This window comes from Notothenia rossii (assembly GCF_949606895.1).
Source record: "Notothenia rossii genome assembly, chromosome: 8".
NCBI classification, from domain to species: Eukaryota; Metazoa; Chordata; class Actinopteri; order Perciformes; family Nototheniidae; genus Notothenia; species Notothenia rossii.
The window spans coordinates 13,095,933-13,121,672 of record NC_136906.1 but is presented as its reverse complement, the minus strand read 5'-3'; the positions used below and the strand labels follow the sequence as shown (position 1 = coordinate 13,121,672).

The following is a 25,740-nucleotide window of genomic DNA, read 5'->3' as shown; positions in this document are numbered from 1 at the left end:
TGCAGTGCTGTTTTCTCTTTCAGCTTCGAGCAGAGGTAGGTAGCAGGAAGCTGGAGCTTTCCAGGAGAAGACTGAAGGTCAAACTGAGGTGGAGGAGAGCAAGAGTGAGAGAGAGAGAGAAACCGAACAGAGATGGAGATGAGGGATCCCGGGGACTCACGAGAGAGAAGGATCAAAGGCAGCGTGCCGTATCATGGAGTGGAAGAATACTCTAGATATAAGACACAGAAGGAGGTTTTCAAAGCTCCAAAGGAAGAAGGATGGAGCACAGCTTGAAGGACTAGGAAGTAATGTTAAAGGCCTTAAAAACAGTTATTGAGATAGAGGCATTCAATGAGGTTTATGTCACTGACACACACATGCACTGTGAACAAAGAGTCTGTCACGGTGCCGATTCTGAGCCCAGTTTCCTCCTCGGCTGCAGGCTGACATTTTAAACACATTTTATGCAGTCTCAGCTAACCCAGCACAGCATTATGAATCTGAGCGAATTATTTAGGCTCTTATTGAGTCCAATGAAAACAGACATCCTTAAAATGAGTTGTGAAATAAAACTGTAAAACGGGGCTAAGTTCTCCCAAATGGAAAATATAAATGTAATATTTACGCTGGCTCAAAGCAGTGAATCACATTTCCTTATACTGCAAAGGATGCAGTAGATACAGAATGTTTGTGAATTTGGTTTGCTTAGCATTCTTCCTTAGATGGAGCCATGAATAAATAAACATAGAGACAACAGAAATGGTTCAGTACGTTGCGAGGTTGTTAGTCATTCAGTACTTCCATTGTTAATTTACAATGCATTGCCAAACACAAAAAAAACAGCACAGCAGAAATCCTCTTTTGGAGAGTTTTACCCCATAATTATAAATATGCCTCACAAGTGCATTTCACCTGTTCCCTCCAACTACATATAATGCCATCTCACTTTTACTGAGCCACAAGCCTTGATGCTAGTGACGCTGTTTCATGCTCAGGTGCTCGTTTAGATGAATCATCCTTGTCCCACTTGCTGTGTGTGTGCGTGTTACATAACTTCAGTAACAGAAAGGCTGCTGTGGATGTTCAAAATGAAAAGACTCAAGTTGAGATACACAGAGTGCTTCTGCAGTGTCGATGAGTTGAACATTTTCGGCCTACACAATTATTCCAGCTCGTCGCGATCCAATTGACCAAAAAGATATCTCTACGCAGGAGACAAAGGAGCAGACTATCGTAAAACTTTAATGTCTAGTGGTAATGAACTCTTTCGTACTTTAACAAACATGGGGAACAAAGGAAGAGATGAGGAAGCAGGCAATTAGTGTAGTGTAGTGTACTATTTGTTTTAATCAAAGCAGGATTGTCTTTGATATATTAATTTAAAGCAATTAGGTTAAATAGTCCTGTGAGCTTAATACTCTTGAGTATCTTAAAAGAAAAATGTATATGCAAATTATTGGTTAATAATTCAGAAAGTTACTCAGAAATTGTTTCACTTTTAATTTTATGGTCATCATTTTCAACGCCTTGTTTAATTAATTTTGGCTCCTGCTGCACAGATTTTTTATTATAATGCCATTTCTAATCCAATTGTTGTTGGACTGTTTATTTATTCTTCATATCGTATTTGCGCCTAAATGTCTTCTTCCCAGTATTCACGAGACCAGATTCCTCCACAGGGACGTTTTTAGATTTAAACTTGATAGTGAAAGCAGAGAACCCGAGAGAGGCAGACAGACCGACACCAACAAAGAAAAGAAGACAGCCAACTAGAAAGGAGAGTTTATATAAATCAAGAAACAGACAGTCAGAAAGAAAGTTGGATGGAAGGTTAGGAGGATAATTGAAAGAAAGAAAAGTAGGATGAGAGGAAGACAGAGAAGCTGTGACTGCGGACAGAGAGGCCGTACACTGTCAGCCATGGGCTCCCTCAGGAGTCGTTGAATGCATTAGGCCTGTCCACTGGGAAGCAGTGAAGTGATTAGCTCTACTTCAGCTTATAGATGGGAACTAGTCGAGATTCTGCAAACACCCTGCAGATACACAAACACTGGTGGATGTGCTGATTAGCCATAAACTGATAAGAGAGCACTTGACATTCTTGACGATTAGGAATTAATGTACCGAAACACACGTCTTTTAAAAAGTCGCATTAAATACTTTGTCACTTAAATGTGGACATATGTGTACATTACAGGGGTATTTTTTAATATATGCATCTTAACAAATATACTCAACTGTGAGGGAAATATTGTACATTTTGATCTGATAACTTCTTCCACTGATCAAAATGAAGGCCTTTTAGAGTTGAGAGTGGTGGACAACACAGAGACTACAGGTCGGTATCAAAACACATTTGTTTGCAAGATGTTGTACTGATCTGTGAGTATTATTCATCACAGGTTTTAAAGACCAACAAGCATCAAGTCATGTGGCTGAGTCAGAGGTTGGAGTTAGTCCTACATGTACAAGTCATGAGCAAGTCTCAAGTCTTGACCTACAAGTATCAAGCAAGTCCCAAGTCACTGTGATGAGAATCAAGCAAGTCAAGTCATACGAAATTCTGATGAATAAGCCCAGTTTCCGCATTTAAATCAGTTAAAATTTATGAAAATGGATTCAACCCACACTATGATCTTCATTACATACACAGTTAATCATTTGAAATCTAATTTAGACCGATGACAATCATATTAGATTCATATTAACCCTAGAACTGCAGACGATATAGCTAGGACTCAATCAAAAAGTCTGTTGAAAAAGGCAGAATTCCAGGTAAGAAAAATGGCATTTGCCATTACACATATTTAATTTAAATGTATGTTAACACTAGAACCGCCAACAGCGTCAGCACCTACATAGATATCATTTTCAAATCATTTAATGTGTTCCTCTTCGTAATTTCCTTATAAACTAAGTAGGACGATTTAAAACTCACTTAATTGGGTTAATTTAGAAATTGCTTCAGTTTATCATCATAACAGATCAAAAAGTTCAGATTCATTTTACAATAAATCAAGGAATGATGCACTTCTACAAACAACATAATTAAAACATTTAAACAAACTTCTAAAAGTAGATGAACTACATTATTCAACAGTTTACAGTAACTTTTGATAACACAAATAAACGAGGCATCTCTTTTCCTCTCCCTCTCTCCCTCTCCTGACAGCCCGTCAGTATCAGAGTTAGTCAAAATGAATCCCTTGGCTCTAGTGTTCATTTACCGTTTTGTCTTCTCTTTGCAATGCTTAATCGATTTGAAACCAAGTCTAACGTAGCTTAAACTTAACGTTAGCTTTCTAGCTAACACAACACATTCACGCACCTTTCTCTGTGGGGTTTTTTTGTAATGACGAATGAAGTTGGACGTTGTGGTGGTCGTGTCACTGATCTTAATGCTGCAGACCCTGCATACCGCTGTTCTCTTCTTATTGCCGTCATCGACGAAATAATCCTTGAGTCCAAACTTCACTATTTTTGGAGTAAAGCTAGCCGCTGCCATGTTAACTACTAAGCAACTACTTAAGACTCCTGCTTTCTAGTGGGTTGCCAGGTTTGCGCGCATGGCGCTATAATCAAGTTTTTCGAAAAAACTAAACGTAATATCTCACTACAAAAACAAACACAAATATTTAATTTTAAACAGTCAAGTCCTTTCAAGTCATGTATCTCAAGCTTAAGTCAAGTCTCAAGTCATGAATACCAATTCAAAGTTAAGTCAAGTCTTTTATCAATGTTAGTCAAGCAAGTCTAAAGTCAGCAAATATGCGACTCGAGTCGGACTGAGTCAAGTCATGTGACTCGAGTCCCCACCTCTGGGCTGAACCTTGGACAACACAGACTAGTTCATTGACCTAGGAAAACAAGCAAAGTTATGCCAGTAGTAAAATAAACTATTGAAAATGTATGCAGAGAAATCTGTCCGGCTTCAAAAATCAATAGGCTATTATAAAGGTGATTAAAAACAAGAACTTGCCTCAAAGTGATGAAGCAAAACTGCAGTAAAAGTATTCAGAGCTCTCAGCGTTGCATCCACATTCTCATAAACATATATGTCATCGGCTGACTATTAATCATCCCTAATTGTCTGACCAAGCGCTCAGGAACCATGGCAGTCTGGGGCATGTGGGCGGCGCTCAGCTTGCCCTGTCAGTAATCCATGGATAGCTGTAGGCAAAACAGCATCCAAATTTCAATTACCCCAGACTTGGCAGAGAAAACGGTTGAGCAATGACCTTACATAAATGTCAAACTACATGAGTCTGGTTTAATTTTACATAATATTGAAATCTTGCAGAGGAGCAAATAAATCATAGAAGCTACTTGTCAAAGAGCCCATGGTAGAAGACTACCATAGTAACGCTGTACATGTGATGGGGTGCAATCTCAGCTCAATGATTTAACATATTGTAGCGACTCTGATAGGATGCTGAGGGTGTCACTCAGGTATCCCCCGTCTCTCTGCCAATCATAGAGCTGTACCGGGATACTGGTTGAGGGCGGGCCTGTGGTTGGGGGAGCAGACGGGGGAGGGCGGGAAGTGGTGACGTAGTCGGGGTTATAAAGGTGTGTGTGTGAGAGTTTAAGAGAGTGTGAGGTTGAACCTGCAAGTGATATCTGTACGTGTGATCTTCAAAGAAAATAAGAGATATTAAAGCCTAATAACTAGAAGCCTGTTTCCGACGCCATCTGTGAACGTTACAATATGTTATGTCCTTCTGCCCTGCATGTCAGTGAACGTTGCAGAAGAAATGCACTATAATGGTGGTTATATAATCCGTTTGACTTGTTATAGCATCTTGTTGCAGTCCTTTGAGAAGTAAATATATAAAAATATTTGGTGAAATTATATATATATATTTTCAAAGGGACCCCTATTATGTTTTGGGGGGTTTTCTGCAAAGGCTAAAACCCAAACTTCCCTCCAGAGGACCCCCCTCTGGCTGAAATGCCTCTATTGGACTCCTTTGTTTGCGCCCATAACATAGTGACATCACTTTGTAACAGCTAGCGCTCCAACACATTGTACGTGAGAGGCTAAGGGGCGGAAATCTCTAAGCGGTTGGCCAATCACAACAGAGTCGGCCACCTAGCCAATCAGAGCTGACTGTGCTCTGGTTTCAGACAGAGGGTGAAAAGAGGTGCTGCAGCATAGACAGTATGAGAAAAAAAATACCTTTTTCAACAATAAAGCATGTAAAAATGTCACAGTAGTCACAAAATGCAATTATGAAACCTGACAATTAGCATAATATGTCCTCTTTCAATCTAGTCATGCCTCAACTACATTTTACCAAATTGTCGTCCTTGTATAAACACACACGTAGGTCAGGATTTATGTGCATAAATGTCAAAGAAATTCTCAAAATGCACACATCAACACCCATAATCCAGAATGACTGGGTGAAATCATCCTCAAAGACCGGAGCGGAAATACCCTTTCAAGATCCCCGAAGGCGCACATTAGGCCCCTATATGTCACACTGCTCTTTGACATATGAACATCACGGTGGCAGCAGTACATGCAAAGAAAGCCATATGATGATATGTATACAACACATATATGTAAACTGTCAAATATTACCATGATTTCACAATATTTAGCTGTAATATTTTACAATAAATTACTGTTTTACCACTTTGCAGTCTTTACCTGTAATGTTCACAATATAATACTGTAATTTTGAATTTCACAGTGAAATCAATACAGGCACAGTTAATTACTGTGAATGTACAAGATAAATGATTACCAGGATTTCACAACATGTTACTGTATTATTTCACAGTAAAATACTGTATTCAGACCATCCTCTGTGATAACACAACAATTTAAGTGATTTTCTTGCTTTTATCGCTCTTGCTTGGCTTTAAATACAATTTTTTTTCTTTGGTGCAGGTTTTACTTACATTGAAAGGGGCACCGCTGCATATGCCTTAAAATAAATGAGGCAACATATACATTTATGTAAAATTGAAATTGTTGTCTTGGCTTATTGCTTTCAGGTGCTTCCTGGGCATTAATCCTGAGAAGGGCTCGAAAGCCAAAAAGAGGCATGGCAATTTAAACCCCCATGTCAGCACATTCTTCTTCTTCTTCTTCTTCTTCTCTTGCTTTTGGCGGATTGCAAACAACTTAAAAGGTGCATACCGCCACCTACTGTACATGTGAGTATGCATCATCACATCATTCCAACTCATTAACCTATGTTCTAATCAAAATCAAAATAAAAATAAATTAATAAAACCATTAAATAAATAAAACAAAACAAAACAAATCTATGTTCTTTCCTGACCTAATCAGCACATTCTTCAGAAAAATGGTTGCCTTCGAGTGGATGTCTGTGTAGACATGTGTTACGTGCTCCCCTCCTTGTTTTCTTTGTCTCCCTGCTACAGGTGCACCTGGTCTGTCCCTGGCTCCGCCTCTGCGCAGGTGCACCTGGTCTGCCCCTGGCTCCGCCTCGGCCCAGGTGCACCTGGTCTGACCCTGGCTCCGCCTCTGCCCAGGTGTTCCAAATTCCACTCAGCCGTGTATATATAAGGCAGGGGTGGGGAACCTTTTTCCTCTCAAGGGCCATTTCAATTTTTTCAACATCCTCCGAGGGCCGTACAAATTATTGACCTCTGCTTAAAAAAACTAAAAAAACACAGCCCATTCAATTGGCCTTTCTTTCATGCTGTGCAAAGAAAGAGCAACCTCTTAATCCAGATATCTCACCATGACTCACGCATGCGTTCACGGTGTGGCATGACCACCACAACAGAAAGATATGGACACAAGATCTGTGCAAATGTATTTAGTTTCATATCCATGTGGACACGATTTAAGTAGGGGGGTACCTCACACCCTCTAGGGGGGTCCGGGGGCATGCTCCCCCGGGAAGATTTATTTTTAAATGTTTAAGTTAAAAGTTGAATGCACTTATTGTAAGTCGCTTTGGATAAAAGCGTCAGCTAAATGCAATGTAATGTAATGTAAAAGCATCAATCTGGTGCACTTTGAGAGCAACATGAAGAGATCTATGGATACATCTCTCAACATCCATATGAAACAGAACTGTAAACAGATTTTATTTTTCTTTATGGATATTTTACAAATCACTCCCCTTTCAAACTGTATTCTTCTTTATTAATAACAACTTTGTTTTACTGTCATACAGTATTTTATACCTGTTTACTTTATTCTCTTATTTTTTTATAACTATAATGATCATATCACTAATAATAATAATAATACATTACATTTATAAAGCGCTTTTCCTGGTGCTCAAAGCGCTTACAAGCAAGTAAAACAAAATAACAACAGATAAATAAAGATAAAATAAATAAAGATGATGATAAAGATGTGCCTTTACCTCACTGGTTGGAGAAAAAGCTTCTTATATTCGTTAGTATAGCTAGCTAACCAGATGCTAATAAAAACAAAGTTATTGACTGTATGATCAGTATGACAGATGAACAGATCGCCCACTGGGCTTTCAACTAAAGACACAGCCACGCAAAAACTGCGGCATGTATTGTGTACGGCTCCTTATGGGTACTGCAATTTCTCAAGTGCCGGAGCGGCGTTCTGGCGTTCCGGTGCTCTTTGTCAAAACTGCACCCCTGTCAGACACGTCAGGCTCGTGTTGTGTTCAAGGACCCTAATCTTGGCCAGGAAAAACAGGCACTCGCTTTTTTTTTTTTTTTTGCGGTCTATATTTCTTCAATTTTTTTATTTTTTGCCTGTGTTTATAAATTACCTCGAGGGCCGTACCAAATGGTCTCGCGGGCCGTATACGGCCGGGAGGCCGGAGGTTCCCCACCCCTGATATAAGGAGAAGCTGGAGGGGAAGGATGTCTCGCCTGTCCTAATGCCGGGAGACACTCTCCTCAGAATACCTCTTTTGCCATTTTGAGCTGTAGGCCATATTTTTGCAGATTTGTTTATGTTTAGCCTGGAGGACCTGGTAGTCTAGTTTTCGCGGCTTTATTTAGTTTCCCATAGGGTTTATATTTGATTTCTGGTTGGGAGGGGGGGGAGCTCTGGGTCCTACGGCCCGTGGTGTGGCCGGGTGTGGCTGGCTCGGGTTCTCTCTTTCTGTTTGTTCCTTTTGGCCAGTCCTCCAGACCTCTTTTTGTTTCCCGTTTCGCTTGTGTGAGCAAACGGCTGATTATCAATAAATGCTCGTTACCAAGTAGCCTACCGGTTATTGCGTGTATTCTTTCATGTTGCAGGTCTCAGCACGAGCCACTAACGCCGTAACAACATGTCCAAGACACTGTGAAATGTACTCGTACTGTAAATAAATGTACTGTCGATTGAGCTGATTGAAGTGTGTAGTTATGGTAAAATCCCAGTTAACTAGTCAAATTTAGAATATACTATCGTATTATTTACATTTGTATATTTACAGTAAATTACTGGCTACTGTGTTGCATTACTTCTACAGTAATAATGTGAAAATACAGGTAATTACTGTAATTTATGTACAGCAAGGTACCATAATACAACAGCTCTGCTATATCACAGTAATTCCATGGGCATGGCAACTGTAAAGTCACAGTATTTAGTTGTACTTGTATTCTAATGTACTGTAAAATATATATAGTAAGTTACTGTGAAATATTTACAGTAAATTACTGTGAAATACTTACAGTAAATTACTGTGAAATCCATGCAACTAGTAGCCAGTAATTTACTTTAATTTTACAGCTAAACATTTTACAGTGTACACATTGGTTAAACATGTATAAGCAGAGTTGAACATAGTTATAATGCTATTTAGGTTGCAAAGGGCGAAGGAGACATCACACATAGACACTGTTGACGAGCGCCCATAATGACAAGCAGACGCAATTATCAAAGGACAGATTCACCTGCTGATCTTCAAAGGTCTCCCCTCATTTTTAATCCATCTCCCATTCCTCTCTGCATCTCGACCTCTCAAGCTGTCTGTCAGTTCTGATGTCTCTCTCTTCATCTGCCTCACAATCTATGCCGCCTTTTTCTTCTTCTTTTGTCTCTTGCTTGCCACTCTCAGCGTGATGGCTCTTTGCACCTTGGTAGGTTTGCTTGCCAGCAATTGCTTATTTAGAAGAGATGTGGCTGGGGATAAAAAGTAAATTGATATCGCCTTCCCTGTCTCACTAGTATTTAGTCGGCAAGTAAGAGCCTGCTGTGCCTTCCTGCTGCCGCATTTTTCATTTGTCTCTGTCCCTCTTTAAGGCCTTTTATTTCAGACGGTAATCTCTTCTCCCTGCTTTACCGTGCGATAAGCCTGCTTTTGATACTGTATGCACTCTCTAATATTTTTCAGAAATGTACTTGTGTACTGTTAGGAATGTTAGTGTGTGAATTACTCTGACTCACAATTTTTTTAAATGCAGATAAACCAGTTGAAGTATGCATTGATTTATAAAATGGGAATTGTATTCAACTAGAAGAGCCACTAAGCTGCACCTTCAGATGTTAAAGAAATAAATGGCCACTTGAGGCTGGCTCCAAAAGCGAGTCAATCAACCCATATGTTGAAGTGGCCATCTAAACAGTATCAAATTCCCATGTTTACAGCCTGGTACAACAGACGGCCCCACGTACAGGGATAGATTTATTTTTTAACTCACTTGTTCTAAATATGTTAAGGCTAAAAGTGAGTAAGTATGTAAACGACAAAATGACAACAGATCTACACAAACCTTAAGGTGATTTCACAAATACTACGGCCATATGTAATACTGTATGTGTTTGATGTTTGTATATGTCTATGAGAGACATCCATAAATGGGTTTTCTAATTATTCTAGGCAATCTATAGATGAATCAATTTTACATTAAAGCTTTTTTAATCAATATATGTTATAACAAATAGAAATCACCAATATGCAAATTAAAAGTCGCATATTTTTATTACCTGAACAAGCTAATTCAATCCAGCTGTACAGAGCTTTAAAGCTTCGCTCATGTGTTTGCTCAGAAGTTCGCCCAAACAACTTAAAGGTAGAAATATGTCTGTGTTGTGTTTCTAAATTGTTTCTGCTGCCACAACATTCAAAAAGCTTATTGCAGGTTTACACCTACACAGACTGGAGTGCAGCATATCCAGGCAGAACACTCTATAACAGTATGATTATAATGTTGCTGGTAGTTGTGGGTGCCTGCTAGCTAAGATTAGATGAAGTGAGTTAATTAAAAGATCAGAAAGAGAAGGATGGACGCAAATGTGGCCTTGGCTAAATTTAATCTTCAGATCAGTTATAAAAGATAGAGAATACTGTGTACAATTGGCTGTATACAAGTTGCCATTTGGTTTTGAAGCATTACTAAATGTAATCAGGTAAGGGCTTACACTGAGATATAAATCACAAACTACAGCAACAGTATACTTCAGCTTCGACTGATTTTCAACTCTCCCTGCTCACATTGTTCTCAACCTTTTTGAGTGTGTGTGTTTCATGGTTGTCTCCTTTTTACACCCCTAGTGAAGTGTTCCCCTCTCTTCCTAACATTCCTCCGTCTGCAGCTCTCTCTAACAAGCCACGCAGACTAAAAGGCAGAGGGGGAGAGAACTTCCTATTCACAAAAGTTTCTCTATGAAGCTAAAAATACTAATGCCTCTCTGCGACATCTCATTACTCAGTAGGCTTCCAGATGCAACCACACACACATGCAGATCGGGCGTCAGACTGAGCAAGATGTCGGCTTATTGAGTAACAGGATGTACTTCATTATTTCAAAAGGATTGTGCCTGTTGGCATTCAGTTACATATCAGAGTTATGAAGATTAAAAAGCTTTATGTGACTGCACTGATAAAGAATGACCTTTTTTTTTTTTAAGATGACGGCCAATGTCAAAACACATTAACCCTCCTTACTTATATATGCACACACACACACACACACACACACACACACACACACACACACACACACACACACACACACACACACACACACACACACACACACACACACACACACACACACACACACACACACACACACACACACACACACACACACACACACACACACACAGTCTCGCCAAAGGCCACTCCAGTATTGTTGTACGAGAGCCCTAACGTGACATCACTTACGGTTTCTTGACACCATTAATGAGTCCACTTCGTTTGTTTGTTTGTTTGTGTTTGTGTGAGAGCAGATCCAGCGTAGCTTTAGCCCGAAACTTGTTCACAACACAAAACACTGGGTAGTGATGAATCGTCTTATGAGTGTCAGCCCTAATTGACTGGTATATAATCATTCCTGTAGGGGTAAATTACTTATGTAAGTTATTGTGTGTGTATCTGTGAGTGTCTTGCTGTGTGAGCTAGTAGCTGAATGTGTTCCCATCCTTATTATGATTTAACTCAATTAAAAGCTATTTTGTTTTTTAAAATGTCTAAATTAATGAGTGGTAAAACAACATCTTGTACGCCTCTTAATCTATTTGGCTGCTGCCCATCCTTTTTGATAAAAGAGATATCCCTAGTGTATTTGTATGTCCTCACACAATCACATAGAGCCTCCCAAACCTGGGGGCACAAGTGTGTGTGTGTGTGTGTGTGTGTGTGTGTGTGTGTGTGTGTGTGTGTGTGTGTGTGTGTGTGTGTGTGTGTGTGTGTGTGTGTGTGTGTGTGTGTGTGTGTGTGTGTGTGTGTGTGTGTGTGTGTGTGTGTGTGTGTGTGTGGGCAGCACTGAGAGGGCCTCAGGATGCTCGCTACCTCTAGGAATGTGAAGTGTCGTCAAAAATAGAGAGCTTTCACAGTGTAGTTCACTGCTTGTGTCTGCATCCACAACAGATTACATTGCGTCCACTCCTTCCTTAATTGCCTGCTCCAGTTCTTAATAATAACAATAATATCTTACACTGTGCGGTCTCCCTTATTGGGACACGGCGCTGGAACAAGCACCTAATGAGCAACTAGTCTCTCATTGTAATATTTAAGTACACCATTAGTTTATCAGTCTGTCTGTCTATCTATCATCACACATAGACAGAGTGAGGCCTGACATTTACAGCTCTGCAGCCCTGTGTGTGTGTGTGTGTGTGTGTGTGTGTGTGTGTGTGTGTGTGTGTGTGTGTGTGTGTGCGTGCGTGCGTGTGTGTGTGTGTGTGTGTGTGTGTGTGTGTGTGTGTGTGTGTGTGTGTGTGTGTGTGTGTGTGTGTGTGTGTGTGTGTGTGTGTGTGTGTGTGTGTGTGTGTGTGTGTGTGTGTGTGTGTGTGTGTGTGTGTGTGTAAGCGAGTGACAGATGGGCTCTGGTCATTTTCCCAGTAGAGTATACACTCTACAGATGCTGCCATCGAGAAAGGTGTCAACAGTAGTTTTCTCTCTCTCTTGTTTTCTCAAGATATCCCATAAGTTATGTAATAATCATTGTCCTCAATGACCTTGAAAGGGTCAGGCCACTCTAGATGCAAGAAACAACAACGTACAGTATGTATTCCCTACTTACACATAATAGTATTTTTTTCCATGCAAATGTATTTTGTTTGTAATTGGAAGTGTTCCACTCACTTTTAAGGAAATAATGTCCAAGTTACGCAATATCCTTTGCTGCACATTGCACGTCTTTAGACTATTTATCATATAACAAGTAACAAATATTTGAGTTTGCTTTTTTTTCAATAAGTCATATGATAAAGGAAAAGAGGAAGTCAATATGACATGAGACATCTTTCACTAGAAGCCAACAGATGGCTAGCTTAGCTTAGCATAAAAACTTAAAAGGTAAGCAAATCTACCTGCAAACACCACTAAAGCTTACTAACTTAAATGTGTATGTTATGTGATTTATTGGTACAAAAAATAGTTTAAAACGATTTCTTGGCAGAAAACATTATCATAACATTTTCACGTACATGACACCCTGAACATTTAATTTTAATTTAATCAAATTAAGTTAATAAGTACGTTTTTAAAGGTTTTCTAGAGGGATGTATTTCCCCCTGTTTTTAGTGTTTGTGCTAAGCTACTGTGAGCTACCCAAGACTTTCAAATTAACAATACAGACATAAGTGTTTGATTAATCTCAAGAAAGCCAAAATGTCCAATTATTCATTTAACTATGGGCTGGTTGGGATTTTCAACTTTAAGTCTAGAGCAGTCCAAAGGCTGGAAGGGCAATTTAATTAGCTGTAGAGTTAAAGCATCGGTGAATCCATTAAAAAAATCTAAGCATACATTTTGCTGTCATGATTGCTCACTCCGTGGCTCCATCACACCTCATGTTCTGAACACACAAAGATGATCTACTACTGTAATGTTACCAAAATGCCTCCTTGGATCCAGTATAGCAGAACAGCTTTTAACCCTGAAGAGAGCCTGTGGCTGAGACGTCAGTGTCAATAAGCGTCATGCTACAACAGAGAACAGCATGTGGATTTTGATGTGCTCGTCTCCAACCCCCCCCGTGTCTGCACTTCTACCTTAGGGTGTGCACCCACATGCAGACGTTTCAACACGCTCACCTCGGTACGGCTCACCCAGCCGTGCACACTTAATATGCGGCTCAACTCTGCCGTGCAACAAGAATGGCTCCCTACGACTCAGCCTGTAGTCTTTCCCTCCGTCTCGTCCAGGCAGAAGAAGAGGGACTCACGGACTTAATAGAATTCATAAAACAAAGAATGGATTGATTGGTAAATGAGGCATGAGAGGGGCCAGCGTAGAAATTAATTATTAGAGCGGCACAGTCCCGGCTTGTGATCAACAAGCGTGGACCTGTAGAGCCTTCTGCGTGTGTGTGTGTGTGTGTGTGTGTGTGTGTGTGTGTGTGTGTGTGTGTGTGTGTGTGTGTGTGTGTGTGTGTGTGTGTGTGTGTGTGTTTCCAATTAAATGCAGTGAAATTGAGAGGCTTGGCCTGTAGGAATCTAATTACCAGAATCCTTGGGGGGAAAAGGACAGAGAGACTTCAATGTGTCAACACACTTTTTACGAAGTGTGTGTGTGTGTGTGTGTGTGTGTGTGTGTGTGTTGCATTTAATGTAGATTGTTTATGCCAGCCTCTTCACATCTCTGTTTATGCCTGTGTGTATGTCTGCCTGTGTGTCCGTGTTCAGTGGTTTTATGAGTGGCCGGGGCTAATGAATAAGGACGACGGAGAGGTGCTCAAAGGAACCGCGGCGTCATCAACAACCACAATGGCTCCATATGTCTGTCAGCCCCCGCTCTCGGGCCCTCAGAAAACACGACTGGCTTTAAAGAGAGAGATCAGACAGGTAGAGCGGGGTAGATAAAGAGAAGGATAGATAAAGAAAGGACAGGAAAACAAAGCAGACAGCCACAGAATTGAGCTGTTTCATGTTCAATTATGCCTTAACCTGATGCTGGAGAATAGACCATTTCAAAGACTCCTGTTGTAACTTAGAGTGTGTCAAATCATGCATAAATATACTTTTTCAGGAGAAGTCCAGAGCACTAAAGAGTGTTCTGTTCTCAAATGTAAAATGTAAAACACTCTCCTGAATAAATACATCGAAAATGCAACTGTTTGCTACAGCTCTGCATGTTCTGAATAGATCCCTTTTAAATGAATTACTGAATTCCTTTTTTTACATTGAAGACTTCTATTCAGGTTTTTTAATGAAGCATGCGAATGTCTGTCGCCATATTTTATGATATTTTCACCAAGAAAAGGAATTATATAAAAGTAGAATATGACCACCACACTGCAACTGTGCATTTGCAGATAAAGGGTTTAACCTGCATGATCAGACATGCAAAGTTAAAAGAAAAGCTACACATTTTAATGTTGATTCCTTTTTTCCCATTTCAGTGTTATTGATGTTCAAAACTTCAAACATCACGAGACATTTTATCACTTTAACTTATACTGTACACTGATTTAGCATGGCACGAGTCTGCACTGTCACTTATTTAATACAACGTTACATCCTTTCTTCTACGGCCTCAAAATGTCAGCACATACACAAATGGACGTATACTCAGCCCGCAAGGCTTCTCCGTTCCAAACTCCATCAATGTCATCTACAGCTGATGTTATTTGTCATGTATTATGACCACAGAAATTACTAATATTTCGCGAGGCCACATCATTAGTATCGTTATTAATGTATTGGTACATGTCAGTTTATACAGAGCAGAATTCAAATGTCACAAGAAGGATGACCTTAGTGCCGAGCTGAGTGTGATTCCACCCGCCAAATACTTTGATACACTAAGGGGAGGGAATAATGGAAATGACATAAAAGACACCCAATTGACAAAACAAGTACCTATAGATATTTAGAATGATAGATTGGAAGGCATGACTCTAAAACCCTTAAATCAGTCACTATATTGAACGGTCTCTTTGACCATTTGTGGCGGCTATAATTCACACACATGGTCACACCCCCACAGACCACGATCAATCACATTTATGAACACATAGCCAGAGTGAGGCCTGACATTTACAGCTCTGCAGCCCTGTGTGTGTGTGTGTGTGTGTGTGTGTGTGTGTGTGTGTGTGTGTGTGTGTGTGTGTGTGTGTGTGTGTGTGTGTATGTGTGTGTGTGTGTGTGTGTGTGTGTGTGTGTGTGTGTGTGTGTGTGTGTGTGTGTGTGTGTGTGTGTGTGTGTGTGTGTGTGTGTGTGTGTGTGTGTGTGTGTGTGTGTGTGTGTGTGTGTGTGTGTGTGTGTGTGTGTGTGTGTGTGTGTGTGTGTGTGTGTGTGTGTGTGTGTGTGTGTGTGTGTGTGTGTGTGTGTGTGTGTGTGTGTGTGTGTGTGTGTGTGTGTGTGTGTGTGTGTGCGTGTGCGTGTGCGTGTGCGTGTGTGTGTGTGTCCTCTGCCCTATGATAACAAAGAAGCAGAGATGAGATGAGATGGTTAAGATGTGATTTATTTCGTAACGATGGTAATGATAATTATAATGAATGTGACAGTAAGGCTGCTGATGAATGGGATGATGACAGTGATTGAAATGATGATGTTTACTTGTGATGATGATGATGATGATGATGATGAAGAGGATGCTGATGAGCAAAATTTCCAGTGTGATCATGCTACCGTTGTTAGTCATGATGACCTAGAATATGTTAAAAGTATAGCCTTAATGAAGAAAGAAATATATGGCTTTTACAGAAGTTCTTGTTATATGCGACACTATGGAGAGGTTGCAGGAGAAAATATTTGTTGAGTTGAACAGTATAGAGGGGAGGGAGTGAGGGGGAATTGTATAACGGGCTTACAGCCAAAAGCAAGTTTACTTTGGACTCCCCTCCTTATTAGATGTCTCTCTCATCTGCACACACACACACCCTCCGGCAACCGTCAATGTTAACACCCTAAATGTACGGTACAAGTACCTAGACTGAGAGAGAATAGAGAGGATGTGTGTGTGTGAATTGAACCACATATCAACAGCATGACTTGCTATGATGCAATAGCAGCCTAATGTGTATTTGACTGCATAATGTAAAATCAATCAATTCAATCACTGCTGTTGATGTGAGTTCAATCTCATCTAAAAAAAATCAACCACTTTAATGAACTGCAGGGAATTAGAAACAAGGGTATAGGCTGACACGTAGGGAGAATAAAAATAAGGGTATTAGGTTTCTTGGATCTGTAGCTGCACACGATTCTTTAGACTGCCTGTACGTAGATAGAGCAGTGAGCTGTTTTCTGCAGATAACTAGAATCATCCAGTCAAACGTCTCCCTGAGTCTCTGGACGGCTAAGTAAAGGCTGATGCTGTTTAACAGACTGTCCAAAACGGTCTGGCCTGATGCTGAAAACTCTGATAGAATTATTGAATTTGTTAAAAAAAAACATAGAATCAAATGTTAAATATCGTGATGCTTAAATGTGGATGCATTTATAACCACTTAAAAGAGTTTTCCTTCACAGCCAAAAGAACAGCAAAAAGCATTGTTGCTGTGTTTTAGTGTTATTTACATGCATTGATTCTGTATCTCTATGTCCTCTTCCATACATCTTAACCTAAAATGAATAGCTTTTGATAAAATGTGTAATATTTTGTCTAGAATTGTTGAAATGATAACCATCCTCTTGATGGCGAAATGTGTTTAAATCATAAAACATACATAATTATGGCCCTGTGTGGCCGGAAAGGGAAAAATTCAGAAGTTCTTTGATCATGGAGAGCTTATCATGTTATTTATAGGTGTGGATTTATTTTAAGAAGGAATCCTAACCTGCATTTGATCAATCTGTATATTATGAAGCGTAGATGATCAGAAGGGATAGTCTTGTTGTTCAAAAACCCACAACTCATTTATTAGCCTGCAAATATTACCCTGATTTTGCATGAATCATACCTTTTAGATGGGTCATTTTAATAATGATTTGTCATGATTGATAATAACAGCATTTACTCTTCCACTACAGTACATATCCCTCACGAGTGCTGAATGCTCCATTAAATCATGCAATCAACCATGCAGAACAGCAATAGACGAGGAGGAAGTGTCACTCTGACTTTGGAAACAGGGTCGAAAATCTTCATGGCAGGGGTTCAGTTTGTTCACATCAGCGAGCAGCGAGCAGAGTGGGGTTGACCGACAGGATATGGTGTCCGTCAAAATGGCTTAGTGACGGTAGAGCGGGCCTGAGATGGCTTTCCTTACTGGTGTCAGCCCTGACAGGTGACAAAACAGCTGCAGCAGAAGCAAGCCAACACACCACGTGGTAGTCTGTGTGTGTCCGAGAGATCAAGAAGGAAAAGGTATCTGTGGGTGTGTTTGTGTGAGAGTGTGTGTGACAGTTTAGTGATAAGCAAACAGACTTGGATTCAATAAAGAAATATCAGGTCATAAGGTGTTGCTGACAAGGGGGAGTTTTTGGGGTCTTGAAATACAACAATTTTACAACATCGTAGGGATAATTTATGCTATAACAAATAAATGGTAAAGAAAAAACGCTTCATTCTTTGGTACAGTCGTGCGTCTTTTGTGATTTTGAACCGTTTGTTTAATGTTGGAATGTCAGATTTACTAAAAGGGAGTTTGGAGCCAAATCAAAATGGTGGAGTGTATGACGTTTGGAGTCAGGTTAGTAGGTAATTTGGTGAGCAATGGACAAAGTGAGGTGCCTTCTGGGTGAGATCCATTTTCAACCAACACTGATAATGGTGGCAGTGGTGGGCGAGCATTTAATACACACTATATTTCTCTAAAACCACTCTGTTTTTGGACATTTTAATCTAAATACCTCAACTGTTAGCTTCTGTGTTATCAATTATCTGTATTAATAAGTGCTGATATTTACCATAACATGAATTTGTGTTGAGGAGATCAATACCACTCTCACATCTGTGTCGTAATTATGAGGCTTCTCGCTATTAGCATGTTAGCTTAGCTTAGTATGCAGACAGGAAATAGCTAGCCAGGCTGTGGCCAAAGGTAAAAAGTCTGCCTACCAGCACCCTACAATCTCACTCTATTTTGTATTTCATCCATGAACAAATAAAATGTCTCCTACTGTTTCAACTCTTTTTGGTTAAAGTCTGCTTCACTTTTCCCCCTCAAGATATATTTAAATCAGGAAAATGACATCATTATGGATACTGTACATATTCTGTTATCTGCCTGCACAGTATTACAAAGTGTCATGGGCAAGTCTCCAATAATCCAACTGCACATTTTATTTACAGAACGAACCGAAGCTTAACCAGCAACAACGATCACCCGCTGTGAATTCAGAAGACTTGACAATAATCCATGACACCACCAACACATCACTCTAAGTACATACACCTCCACCCCCTGCTGTTCAGTATACAATCAGCTATAATTGGGGATGTTGTTGGGCTTGTCAACAGAGATTAGCTGCAGGTGTGCGTCTGTGGGTCTGTGCGTGTGCGTGTGCGTGTGTGTGTGTGTGTGTGTGTGTGTGTGTGTGTGTGTGTGTGTGTGCGTGTGTGTGTTTGTGTGTGTGTGTGTGTGTGTGTGTGTGTGTGTGTGTGTGTGTGTGTGTGTGTGTGTGTGTGTGTGTGTGTGTGTGTGTGTGTGTGTGTGTGTGTGTGTGTGTGTGTGTGCAGGGGGGGTTGTTAAAATGGTTGCACCTGAGCACACTGAGGGAGAGCACCTGGATTAAATGTGACACTCTTAGGACACATCGTGTGCACTCACATGAAGGAAGTCTAAATGTAAACAAGGGAAACAAAACACAGAAGCACATATTGTGTTCTCTTTTGGCTCCAAAAGAAAAAGAAAATAAAAAAATATATCTTCACACTCGTTCATCTTACACTATTTTGCCTGCTAAATGACTCTTGCATGAGGCCAATGACACATATGTCAAATACTGTTATGTCAGTGTATTTACATAATTCCAATACAGCAATAAGTGCAGTGATTGTCGCTGTGACCAGATATGACAGCAAATACTATTGTTCTTGACCTGTGAGTGAGGCAAGCATCCAATAGAGAATATGATTCATATTAACGTCTGGTTCAGGCTAGCAAGCTGAAACTAAAACACTTTCAGAATAAGAGACCAAAGGCAACCGAGCTGAGGCAGGAAAAAGCTTGAAGTCCAGATAAATCCAACCTCGCCTGCCTATTGGTGTCATATGTTGCTGTAAGAGTGGAGACAGAAAGGGCAGCTGCTGCTCTTTTATAAGGATCAAAAGGGAGCACCCTGATTGGCTGAGACCATACATGCAACTTTGCATCAGTCAATTATGCAGTTCTGAAAGTATGCTATTATAATGTATTGTCCATTGTTGCGTTTTTATACCAGGGAAGTCATTTCTAAATTGTCTCCCGAAATGCTATCTTTGTTAAGCCAACAATAAAACTTGTTTTCTCTTTGTTAAACAATGTGAGTGAAGCATTTATACCCTTTCCTGTCACTGTCTATCCCTCTGGACGTGTACCATTCACTTATCAAACATCTATTGGCACATGTAGTCGTGAAGACTGCGCCCTATGCCAAATACATATGTAGTTGTTTTTCGTATTTTATTCACTTGGACGGTCGGTTTAAACTCTGTTTTTCTCCTTTGATAGCTGTAAAATTGCTACTCAAGTAAATATAACCCGAGCAGCTGTATTCGTATACTGTATGTGCTGTAGTAAAATACAATTATATGTTTGTGAGATGTTTATGCCATTTTGTTGACCCCTGTATTTGTTTCTGTGATCTCCCATTTTACGCTTCTTTGCATGCAATCTGTCGTGTACAGACACACAAACACCCCTATGGTCCCCTCACAAACACCTTTGGTCACACTCACGTTCAGTATGAAACAATAGCAGAGCCTCTGGGTGAGTGTACATGATTCAACAGCCTTGGCTGCCGGTGGCATTCTCAGTGACTCATATTTCCAGGAAGAAGGATAGAGAGAGAAAGAGAGAAAACAAGGGGTATGAAGTTAAGAACACCGGGATTTATAACACTAATACTTCAAGCAGGCCAATAAAAAACCAGTGAGCATTGTTTCAAACTATTACTTGTGATATATTTTTGCAGGACAATGGCAGATAAATTCTGAGAATGAATTCAAAGTCAAACTCTTGAAAAACCTGATTTAGCAACATGATGTCAGACAATTTAAAAACATGATCTAATCGCTCATGTTGCTTAAAGACATCTTTCTCTTGCACATTATGTTTCTCTTTCCTTTGTCTTGTCTGCGTCTTACTCTCTCTGCTGGAGTTTTTCCCTGAACCCATCACATGTCCTCTTTCTTTGTTCACCATCATAGAATATCGACGGTCACAGCTACCAAACCTCTCTTCCACTCTCTCTCTCTCCCTCTCTCCCTCACTCCCTCACTGCCTTCACAGGAGGCTCTCAGGACGCAGTATGTGGCTGCCCTCTCCTCACAGTTGTGGAGCCTAAACCGATCGTTTCACCTAACTGAATAATACCAGCATTCACCGCAGACCCACTCCCATTCGCACAGGGTTCCTCTCCCCCTCCAGCCGTTTCATTTTCATCCCTTCCCTTTCTTTATGTCTCCACTTACATCTCCCCCGATCATTAACCCCCCAGTTCTCCTCACCCTCATCTTTTAGTTTAGTTTTTACACCTTCCCTTGCTCCAATATCTCCTTTTTTGTGTGCTTTTATCCTTGGATCCTCTTTTTGTCTTCTCTCTCTTTCAATCCCTTTTCATATGTTTCTCTCTTATGCATCTTGTTTCTATACACACACCTTTCCCTTCTATTTGCACCACCCCCTGTTACTTTCAGGTCATTGTGAGCTGCTGCTACAAAAGAGCCATAAATGCCCTCTCTCTGCCCCCTGCGGTGAACCACAATATAGAGGCCAGACCTGACGTCCGATTGTGTGTGTGTGTGTGTGTGTGTGTGTGTGTGTGTGTGTGTGTGTGTGTGTGTGTGTGTGTGTGTGTGTGTGTGTGTGTGTGTGTGTGTGTGTGTGTGTGTGTGTGTGTGTGCTCTAATGGTGGGAATGTGTGTGTGTCTGGGCACGTAAGGAAGGAAGGAGGTGTACACGTAGGCGAGTGTCACTGGAATTACTAAACTGCAGGTCTGCCTTGACCCAGGTTAAAAAAATAAACGACATCTTCTTCTCATGTGCAGACATTTTTGCAATGCTCCCTGCGGTGTTTGCTCTTTGAACAGCAGCAGCGAATATGTTAACTTCCTGTTGGTTGCTTCCAAAGATCGCAACCCTGAAATAGCTGCAATACAGACTCAAGGACATCAGCTGCTGAACATCCAATCCTGTGTAACTCAGTGTGAATGGCACTCACATTTACAACATGAGAAATTAGATCATCCCTGGTGGATACTGATAGCAAAATGTTTCTGAGAGTTTTGATAAAACGTTTTTTTTTTTTTTTTTCTCAAGTGGATAGAAACCAACACAACTGCATCATTTTTAAGGAAAACTTGCATTTTGAACCTAAGTGTAACAATGTGAACTGTGCTTTTGCTGCTAGCTCCAATCAACATGACAAGTGCTAGAGGCAGTAGAGGTTATACACCCCTGCTGAAAGCTAACATCAATACAAGGGAGGGGAGGGGGACGGATATGAATGATCAGGCTTATTGATGCTTTGCTCCAAGGATCAGAGTTCACTTAAAACAACTGCCAGCTGCCTCTCATTGTGCCGCTTCAGGGCATTTCATTATTGTCAGGCTTTAAGAGCGACCTCAGTATTAGCGGGAATTCTTCCACAGCATGGACACAAGAGATTTATTTTGGGAAGGCAGATCGGAGGTCCATTTCTCTATAAATTGGACTAATACAGGGGCAATGTGATTGTCTGTGAGCGCAATCCAATTATATTACACTGTACACTTTAACTTGGCAGTTTTATTCGGAGTCACTGGCAATGGGTGCAGCAGGAGTGAGCATACATTTTGAGTAAAATACAATAAAACCACTGGCAAGAGTCAAGGTTAAGTCAAGGCCTGTTGCTTTATCCTAAAATATTGGAGGTAGTGAAAAAATAAATATGGGGTAAATCCATCATCCAGCACTTAGATCTAGAAACTTAATTCTGCGTTAGATGCAAGACACACAACATCACATTCTCCCTCAAAAAAGGAGAAGAGGGGAGAGGAAAGGAAAGGAAAGGAGAGGAGGAGAGGAGAAGAGAGGGGGCGGCCACTCCAGTGAGATCATGCTCATGGTCTCATCTGATGTTTGTTCCACTGTAACTCACACATTTTCTTGGAAAAAATTCAATAGATCAATCAATAAAAAAGAGCAAAATGTCACATTACATATGTAACATTTAATATTGTCAGTTTTGATTCTTGGCTGCATCAGGAAAGGTGATTTGTTTGTTCCCAAACCGAGGCCTTCACTAACTTTGTGTGCGTCAGTGCTGTGACAAAAGACGGTTCAGCACCATGGAAAGCATCAACATATTTAACTGCCAATTATGGTAGGTTGCAAAGTACACCAGAAAAGGAAATGTGTTGTTATTAAAAAAGATATGATTAAATAAATAAATATCTTGTGAGTACATTAAATAATGAACATGTTCCAGGTGTTGCAGACTGTTCCTGAACTACATCAACGCATAAAGCACTGTAATCTGAGCATAACCACACGGTGAACATATTTGCAGAAAAAACGTTGTATTACAAACAAATAAAGCTGCAAAATAAGCGAAATGTGTATACAGTACGTATCAAAACTGCCGTTTGTTTGGCAACGCTGGTAAAAAAGCTGCTGCGAGGTATTTTGAACAGCAACTTGTTTTTAGAGAACAGTTCACAAAACCTGAAGGTAAAAACTGCAGCAGAAATGCACTTGTCTGATCGGTGAGGCTACAGGTCTAATGAAAAAGCAACACCTCTGCCTCACGCTCAGCTTTAAAGAAAACTAAAACATTAGGACTTGAAGGTAATTAGATCAAAATGTGAAGCGAAAAGAGGCCAAACTTACCTTGACTGACATTAAAAAAGGTGTGTCCAGGATTCACTGAACAAAACAGCCGAGGTTTCGCCTTCTCTGAGACACCTGGCCGGTGAACACCATGGAGTATCAGTGTACTCTGGCCATGAATGGAATCGGTGCACACGGAGGCATTTCGGCGAGAAAAAGCAAGAACGTCGTAGAGATGCTGCGGTGCAAAGCCCGTCTCCCCGAGACAAAATTGGGTTGCGCGTTGCGACTGTGTTCGGTGCGCACTGGTCTCCAATGGACTCACATTTCCAGAAAGCCAAGAACAAAATCAAAAGGCAATTCTCAGAGTGTTTTGAACCAGCCAAGTTTTCTTTGGGGAATCCTAAACGACCATCGCGAAGTGGTAAATGCCAAAGATAACCAATATGTTGAGTTCCACTTTAAGCTGTATGCGCGAAGGAATTTGTGAACACTTTTTTTTTAAAACGACGGTCACGTTGTTTGAGCACACTGTAAAAAATCCCACGAGCGAAAAATATTTGTCCGATCTAACATGTCTTCTTTTTTTCCATCTTCCAAATTGGCACGATGAACATATCACATCTTCTCAGACAAAAAGAAAATCAGAGCTCAACTTTGTTATTCCCAGACGTTGTATCCAAAAGGCGTGCCCGTTTTCAACCCCAATTGCAACAGTTAATCACCTGCAGGCTAAAAATAAATAAAAAATACAAAAAACAATAGTATTTGCTGTCATATCTGGTCACAGTGACAATCACTATTGCTGTATTGGAAAACAAATTCTTTCTACGAGGACAGGCTCTCCTTCATCATTCCTCACGATGTAGAGGCGCCTCTGTGCAGCCAGCCTGTTCATACAGCCAAAATATCCCACGGAGGTTTACCCAGGGATTGTTTCACAAAAATAACAACCAATGCCTACACATGTCATCCACTTGGAACAATCAGATGCTTAGAAAAAGTTGGTCGTTTCTTATTATTCCCACGCTCGATGGGTTTATTAATTTATCTCCGGCGCGTCAAAACCTCGTCTTGTGGTTCAATTCTCAGCAAAGAGTTGTGAGAGGAAGAGAGAGAGATTGTGGGGGGGGGGGGGGGAGAGACACGGAGGGAGAGAGAGAGAAGGAGGGATAGAGGGAGTGACTCACATTTAGGGAAATGGGCGACAATCAGCTCCTGAACAAAGAGTAACACACTGCTGATTGGGGGGCATACTCCTCATTAAATAGCGGACACTGATTTATTTAGTCCCATCTGGAAAGTGCTTGTGTAACAGCAGTAAATCACCCTCTAAATTGAATTGAATTGAATTGAGTGTTACACTATATAGACAGGGAGAAGAACTCCGTTTGTGGCGTGCGGGAGAGAGACTCTGTGGGAAAATGGTGTATGGCAGATTTAATATTTGATAAGAGATGATTATCGGAAATCCTCATCACCAGTTCACACCGGCATTGTGATTTGAGACACAAAAGGTAGCATGAGTACACACACACACACACACACACACACACACACACACACACACACACACACACACACACACACACACACACACACACACACACACAGCGGTGTATAACCTGAGCGTTTCCTGTCTTCATGAGATCGGACAAGCGAAGGCACAATCGCAGCGTGAACGCGAAAGACTCACGCATGGACAACTTTGCCTAAAACACCACGGGGCGGTGGAAGTGTGTGTGTGTGACGAAGCAACTGTGGATCATATTGGCAAGTGGGTGTCTGTGTTGTCTTGGCATATGAGAAGCTAACGAAGTGTTTGTTGAATAAAAAAAAAAAACTTGAAAAAAAACTTGAGTCAAGTAGATTCAAAGAGAGAGAGAGATCAACATATAGTAGGTTGCATTCATGAAATGCCTAATGCGGATAGTGGAGGGCATAACCAAACACACACACACAGTCTAGAAAGTCGTATTTTCTTTGTGTCGTGTTTTATATTCTTTCACCATGGACAGATAAAAAGAGAGCAATCCCCTTTTGGCGTTGTCCAGCGTGCTGAAAATCACTGATCTGTTTTCACAGACTCCCTTGTTGCCTATTCTTCTGCCTTTACCTCCTCCAGGGGGGCAGAACACTTGTGTTTCTCACACACTTCCTGCCATGGGATTTTGTGCAGTTTTTACAATCTTTGACCATTTTGCGTTATCATATTTGAAATGGCAAGTGTCAATCCTCCACAGAACTTTAGGCCAAACCTCACTTTTATATTATCCATAAAATACTGTATGAAAATGTACATTTATTTAAAAATACTTATCTATTTTGGGGGTTATTCATTTTTTAGACTCATAGCAGATTGATGATGTAGGACCATTGCTTTATCACATTGTTTACCAGGTTTATAATGTGTGGAATAACAACATGCGCCAGAAGCTAAAAATGTTTTTCATTGTTTGTCTGCCATTTACCGTGCAGTAAGAGTGAAGCTGCAGATAT

At 40.6% G+C, this 25,740-nt stretch overlaps 1 protein-coding gene across 5 annotated transcripts in view; it reads right to left on the bottom strand.

Moving 5' to 3' along the window:
- LOC307014044 (voltage-dependent T-type calcium channel subunit alpha-1I-like) overlaps window positions 1–24,337 on the bottom strand; it is a 151,717-nt gene extending 127,380 nt beyond the window's left edge. For 4 of the 5 annotated variants that reach the window (XM_079641714.1, XM_079641715.1, XM_079641717.1 and 1 more), the window contains exon 1: window positions 20,169–23,283. In XM_079641714.1, coding sequence (XP_079497840.1) covers window positions 20,169–20,211 — 43 coding nt within the window. In that variant the 5' untranslated portion in view covers window positions 20,212–23,283. The other variant, XM_079641716.1, reaches the window with a different exon arrangement.
- Between the last annotated feature and the right edge of the window lie 1,403 nt (window positions 24,338–25,740).